Below are 7,507 nucleotides of genomic sequence, written 5' to 3' on the forward strand. Positions count from 1 at the left end.
ATGGCTTCAATCTCTAATTCCATTCAATTTTCTCTAAAAAGATCAAATTTTTATTCTTCTTCGCCCCATAAACTTGTTAATAGAAATTTAACTAATTCAGTTCCACCCAAAAATTTGTCAATTGTTGCAAATTCCAAAAACTTTGAACCAATTAAGCCTAAATGCAGTCAATTATTGAAGCCAAGAAATAGTGTTGATGTTTTTATTACAAAGGCAGTAGCTGCTGATGCAGAGGGTCATGACATTGAAATTACTGATGGGTTTGTTTTATTTTGTTTTGTTAATTTCATTTGTTTGAAGTTTTTTAGTCTTTTTTTTTTTTGGTTAGTTGATTATCAATTTTGTATGCAGGTATGTTAAACCAACTAAAGGATTTGCTGAAAAGTTTCCAGCTCTAGTTACTGGATTCTTTTTCTTTACATGGTAAGCTTTACTTATTGAACAAGTAGACACACGCATTTTACATGGCAAATCGCGTGAGGTTCACGTGTCCTACCTGTTAAATCGTGTGAGATTTGCCGTGTAGGACATGTGTATTTAGTTGTTCAACTTTATGATAGTTTAAGTGTTTACTTGTGCATACTTAAAAGTTTGAAGGCATAGATGCTAAATGAGCCCAAGTTAAAAGACATGTTTATGCATTATACCTTTAGATTAAATTGTCACACTTCAATATGATATCAGACAAGACATGAAGAATTACATGAAAAAGAATGAGATTTGCATATGAGGGGGCGTGTTGAATATATTATCAAGTGAATAAAAGTGTACTCTCTCAAACACCTTTAAGTTTTTAGATGAGATAGACACATACTTCAACACGGAAAAGCAAGTTTTTTGACTTATGGATCTTTTTTTCTCTTTAAAGAGTTAGTTTTATTTTGGGGAGGGATGAGGCAAGGGTGGAGCCAGCTTGGGGTCAGGAGGTTCATCCGAACCCCCTTCGTAGGAAATTATATTATTTATATATGGTTGAAATTATTTTTTATGTATATAAAATAGATGTCGAACCCTTTTCGACTAGTTCATGTGTTTACTTCTTCAGATTTTGAACTCTATTAATGAAAATCCTAGCTCCGCTATTAGGCAAGGGTAAGTGGAATATGGCTTAAGAAAGTAAAAATGAGTACTGATCATCAAGTCTGTTGATGCAGGTACTTTCTGAATGTGATTTTCAACATACTCAACAAGAAAGTATACAATTATTTCCCATACCCATAGTAAGTGGCTATAGTTATTTAGGAGACTCTCAAATCAAATATCATGTTCTTGCAACCAAAAAATCAAACTTATATGATTTTCTTGCAGCTTTGTTTCAGTTGTACATCTCCTAGTTGGAGTAACCTATTGTCTTATTAGCTGGACCGTTGGTCTACCTAAACGTGCCGTAAGTTCCTTTTCTGAATTGTTATATTTTGTTAGTTTAAGTAATATACACCGTCAGTCTAAATAATATTTTGCACTATCATATCATTCATATATACAAGTTGCCTGATACATGTAGAGGTGACCGGATGGTGTAAAAATTTGTTAGACTGACGGTGTATATAACTCAAAACTCTTTCGTTAATGTGCTCAAAGCTGGCTTAAATTGACTTGCATTTGTCAAAAATATGTGACTATAGCCCATCAACAAGGAACTTCTGGCACTGCTCACTCCAGTAGCATTCTGTCATGCTCTTGGACATGTTATGTCTAATGTGTCGTTTGCAACTGTTGCTGTGTCATTCACTCATACCATCAAAGGTAATAACCGAAAAATACACACTACTTTAGCTCGTTAAGTTTTTCGTTTTGAATAACAGATGCTTGTAACTTTATATGGTTCAAATGAGTACTTCGTACTTAAAGATGGGCAGTGCTCTAGAGCTAAGCATATTAACTTGTCCAATCTTGCTATGGAGCAGGAACAATTACCTTAAATTGATATCGATAGTAGTTCTTAACGATATATGGCTTCCGGAATTAAATGTGATATTAGAAATCAGTTAAGAATACTTCATTACGCCAACTTGTTCTGCAAAAACTGACATTTTCTCATTGGTGTTGCATAGCTCTGGAGCCATTCTTCAGTGCTTCGGCTTCTCAGTTTGTCTTGGGCCACCAGATCCCCGTCTCTCTATGGTTATCACTGGCCCCTGTTGTAATTGGTAAGTTTCATATATAGGCATTCTGATTTTTCCTCCACTAGTTCAAACATTCACCAACTGCTCAAATTTCAACAGAAAATCTTCGCTATTGATGCGAAACAAGAACAACTTTTTAATGTTATATCATACGTAATATAATATGCACGTTTGTCGAATGAACAATAAATCTTCAACACTGAGGTTCTGCCTCATTCCCCTTGCTGATCTAGCCTGCTCAAATTCTGATCAAAACATATTGTTGATTGCTGATACTTCTTAGGTGTATCGATGGCGTCGTTGACTGAACTATCGTTCAACTGGACTGGCTTCATTAGTGCAATGATCTCAAATATTGCTTTCACTTACAGAAGTATCTACTCAAAGAAAGCAATGGTAAGTGTTCTTCTCATAGAGTAATACTCTACGCCGATATGATGAACTATGCCAAGCATTACCTTAAGCATGTCTTATATATACAGGGTAGGCTAATTGACAGACCCCTTCATAATCTCCTCCTACAAAATTTTGTCGTCTTATTATGTTACATTAGTACTTTTGACAACCTAGAGAAAAAAAATTAAGTAACAGACATGAAGGGGAGCCTTGAAGCAACAGTAATGTTGTCTCCGTGTGACCTATAGGTCACCGGTTCAAGCCATAGAATCAGCCACTCATACTTGCATCAGGGTAGGCAGCCTGCATCATACCCCCATGTGGTGCGGCCCTGCTTCCGACCCTGCGTGAACACGGAATGTTTTATGTATCGGGCTGTTTTTTTGGTTGTTAACTTTGTAAGATACATCATCGAGGAAATTGTTCACATGTTGATTAAGCAGTCAAAACAAAGTAGGACAGTTTTAGTTTTCTCAAATTATCTTTCTTAAGTATCTTTTATCCGGCATAACGGAGGATTCATGTTATCTTTTGTAATTTATTATTGTGTGCGTCTTTGGTATGCTGTTTTTAACAGACAGGAATGGACAGCACAAATGTATACGCGTATATTTCAATTATAGCCCTCCTCTTTTGCCTCCCTCCAGCAATATTTGTAAGTTTTACTTTTCTCAGAAATACTTAAAACCTTCTCTCTCAGAGTATTTTCAAGATAGAACTAATTGGCAAATGCAATGTCAGATTGAAGGACCTCAACTACTGCAGTATGGTTTCCGCGATGCTATTGCTAAAGTAGGTCTTTATAAGTTCTTATCCGATCTTTTTTGGATCGGGATGTTCTATCATCTGTATAACCAGGTATGACATGAGTATGTAAAAAAATCAACGCATTAGCTTTTTTCAATAGAGTTGGAAATTTATAAGTCTTTAACATTTGCAGATAGCTACTAACACCTTAGAGCGTGTAGCGCCACTTACACATGCTGTTGGAAATGTGTTGAAGCGAGTGTTTGTGATTGGTTTCTCTATAGTAGTATTTGGTAAGCGTTAATTAATAACACACAATTTGTTGCTCGGGTATGACAAGTTTGTTTGTGCTTAATTGTTTGAAAACTTTGCAGGAAACAAGATATCAACTCAAACTGGGATTGGTACTGCAATAGCTATTGCTGGTGTTGCTATCTACTCGTTAATAAAGGCGAGAATGGAAGAGCAAAAACGGGTTAGTCCTCGAAAGCATATTATCACCTGGATAGAAGTAGCTAGCAGAATATTGAATACGACTATTTTGTCCTGTGCACAACATTGCCTTAACGATCTTGTCTATTTTCAGAAGGCTGCTGCCCTTGCTCATGCACAATAGAGGGAAGACTAACAAAGACGAAGATGGTAAGAGTGAACACTAAAGAGTATGAGGCAGCGCGGAGATGATCTGATCAATGCAGTAAGAATAGTTAACGTCGTCTCAGCTATGGCTTTTAATTATGTTAGTCTATTTGTTTCTCCTGTACAATTGTGAAGTTTGCCTCATTTTGTTGATTTGAAAAGTCACAAGCTAGATAAAAAAGCTGATCAATTCAGCTGGCAGTAATTCAAGAAAATAAGACTCCAGACCACATTTTGCTTACTTAGTACTTTGTCAGTTTCAATTTGTTTGTCTGGTTTTGTTGGCATGAAGTTTAAAAAAGTAATATGAACTTTGAAAACCATCTAAGCTATTGTAAGATGATTATTGTACTTTTCCATGTAGATGATCTCATTGTTTGTGACATTTTTTCTCTGAGTACAAAATGTATACTGCAATCACAAAATAAATAAAAAGAATGTGATTTTGTTTATCAAGATTGTGAATACAAATCTGTTTTTTCCCTTAATCTCTTGTCTCCTGAGCTTTCTCTGAGATTCAAAGGCCGTTAGTAGCGTTTTTGTTTGAACTAAGATGATTCGAGAGCTTACCTTGGCAGCTTCTAAACCTGTTGGTTCCCATATGATCATTTAATGTAAATTTGCTAGTGGGGGTGGAGTTTAATTTGATAAACACACTGGTACGAGACAATATATTCTTGACTATAACAAGTACTCCCTCTATTTCATACTCCCTCCATCTCATTTTATATGTCATTCTTTTCTATAAATAGTTGGTCCACAATACTTGTCATTTAATAAAATAAATGCATAAATTATCATAATGTTCCTTTTTTATCCTTTTGAGTTATTTGCCTTGAAAATATCTACATTGTGAAAATTACAAAAATATACTCCTTAAGACTTTTATTAACAAAATATCAATATATTTATATTTAATTATAAACTAAGTTTTTAAATTACATACATAACAAACATTTAATTTTTGTATTTAATTTAATTTTGTTTTACAGATTTTTCTCTCTCATACTATTAATATTTTGTGCCTTTTATATGGAGTATAATTAGGATATTAATAGTTATCAAATATTCTCTCTCCTAAACAGTTTCAAACTCTTTTTGTTTATAATAATAACATTTTAATTATACATATGACAGCTTATTAAATATATATATCTTCACACGTGTTTATACCTATTTTTGTGCCTTAGTGGCTTATTTTATGGAACTCATTATTTATTACTTTTACCATTTAGATTATCAACACAATTATAATTGCATACATTTCTTTTACTTAAATTTTTTTTTTCTCTTTTTACTTGATACAATTACTATGGTAAAAAATATTTTTCTCTCTTCAATTACGTTTTTCTTAAATTATCTGTTTTAAATTTTGATGCTAATTTTTTTTCTCTCTCTCTTCAATTACGTTTTTTTTTTAATTATCTTTTTAGAATTTGATGCTAATTTTCTCTCTCTCTCTTCAATTACATTTTTTCTAATTATCTTTTTAGATTTTGACACTAATTTTTAGGGAGTAAAAATGTATCATCTAATTAATATGATTTCTATCCTTAAACACGTTTCTCATTAATTTCATACAATTACTATTGAATTTATTTTCTCTCTCTTTAATTTCATTTCAACTATTATGGGAAGATCTTTTTTTACTTCTCTCTTCAATTTTATATATGTTAGTTAAAAAGGGGTGGGGTGGGGGGTGAGTATATTAAATGGTATAGAATTTGTATTATATTGTTGACAATTTTTTTGTAATTATAATAAATAACTTATACCAAAATATAATCAAATTTTATTCCTATTATAAACCATAGCACCGTTCAATAGTTTTAACTTTTTTTAAAAAAAATATATTAAATAATGTACATTGTAGATTAAGTTTGGTGTACAATTATTTTTAATCACAATGAATAACTTACACCAACAAATAATTAAATTGCACATGAAGTAAAAATTCATGATTATAACATTAATATTTGTTATATATTTCAACTATATGTTGCCTTACACCATAATATTATCAACTATCTATCAATATTTATCATCGAATTAATAAATAATTATACCAATATATATATGAAAAAATCACTAGTATTAGCAAAAATTCCATTCATAAAAAAATAAAATTAATTACAAAGTATTGTATCTATTTGGTAAACGTCTTTTTGGTGTTTGTGTCATATATCACTCCTTCAATCTTGAAATCCACATACATTCCTGCGATACATTTCGATAAATAGTTAGACACATACTAACCTACAAGAATGTATAACATCATAATACAACCACTTATTTATAATTTTTTAAATTACAAATTAATTAGAAATGATATATAATATGGTGACGCTTTGGTGTACAGTATGGTAACGTTTTGATGTATAATATGGTGATGTTTTGGTGTACAGTTCAATCTAATATATAATATATGATGTACACCAATATATACACCTCAAACTAACCAAGAAATTACCATTTTCAACTTAATTAAAAAAAAAGTGCACATGATAGTTTAACATTGCTATCTTGAACAATATTGTACATTATGATTAAATTTTGGTGTATAGTGCACTATAGTACGAAATACATAAACTAGACCAAGATATACACCATAATTTAACCCAAAATTTTTCAATCATTTTATATAATCAAATTAATTTAAATTTGTGTGTCAAACAATATACGAAGCATTCATTCAAGCAATATTTTTCATAGTTAACATATCTATTTACACAAAAAAAAACTTAAAACAATTAAAAAAAAATGAACTATATATTTTAGCAATCAAACTAAAAAAATAATAATTAAAAAACTAATACATACTTGTTACACTCCATATTTAAGATCCCATCCAAAAAACACCAATCAATAAAGCTATAGCAATATATGTTTATAAAAACGTTTAATCAATAAAATACTTCAAAACAATCCAACTTATATTTGTGTATTATAGTGGTATAATTTATGATAAAGAATGCTAAAATTAATTTACTGGTTTAAATGCTATGCAGAATTGGTATAAATTTTAGTATTTACAATTATTATGGTGTATATTAGGATTAAAAATTTGTGTACACTTCAAATTGATATATATATCATCATTTGAACTACAAACTAACCAAACAATACCAATAAACAAACTAACCACTGTCATATAACAAAACTTTATAAAATCTTATTTTATATTTGTTGGTGTTTTGTTTTTAGTAGATACAAAATAAATAATAGTGCCTAGTCGAATAACCCGATAAATAACATAAAAATTCAACAAAAATACACCATAATATTTTGGTGTATATACGCCACTAACTAAAAAACATATGCATCAAAATATATGGACTACACCAATATATAAACCACTAATTAACCAATAATTTAACTATAGGGGAGTACCTACGTATGGTGCAAAGCAATTGAGAACAATATAGTTTATGTTNTCAAAATATATGGACTACACCAATATATAAACCACTAATTAACCAATAATTTAACTATAGGCAAGTACCTACGTATGGTGCAAAGCAATTGAGAACAATATAGTTTATGTTTTACAAATTCCATCCAAAAAATACCAATCAATAAAGCTATAACAATATATATAT

The 7,507-nt window shown here is 30.8% G+C and overlaps 1 protein-coding gene across 1 annotated transcript; it reads left to right on the forward strand.

Annotated features, from left to right (window-relative positions):
• On the forward strand, positions 1–4,073 carry LOC125875292 (triose phosphate/phosphate translocator, chloroplastic-like). Its single transcript, XM_049556396.1, has 12 exons — positions 1–260; positions 352–423; positions 1,155–1,220; positions 1,309–1,387; positions 1,626–1,746; positions 2,055–2,150; positions 2,410–2,522; positions 3,100–3,177; positions 3,264–3,380; positions 3,463–3,562; positions 3,644–3,744; positions 3,856–4,073. Exons 1-12 carry the CDS (start codon positions 1–3, stop codon positions 3,883–3,885), a joined length of 1,233 nt encoding a protein of 410 aa, XP_049412353.1. The 3' UTR covers positions 3,886–4,073.
• Positions 4,074–7,507: the final 3,434 nt, after the last annotated feature.

Source organism: Solanum stenotomum, chromosome 1 (genome assembly GCF_019186545.1).
Source record: "Solanum stenotomum isolate F172 chromosome 1, ASM1918654v1, whole genome shotgun sequence".
Classification (NCBI taxonomy): Eukaryota; Viridiplantae; Streptophyta; class Magnoliopsida; order Solanales; family Solanaceae; genus Solanum; species Solanum stenotomum.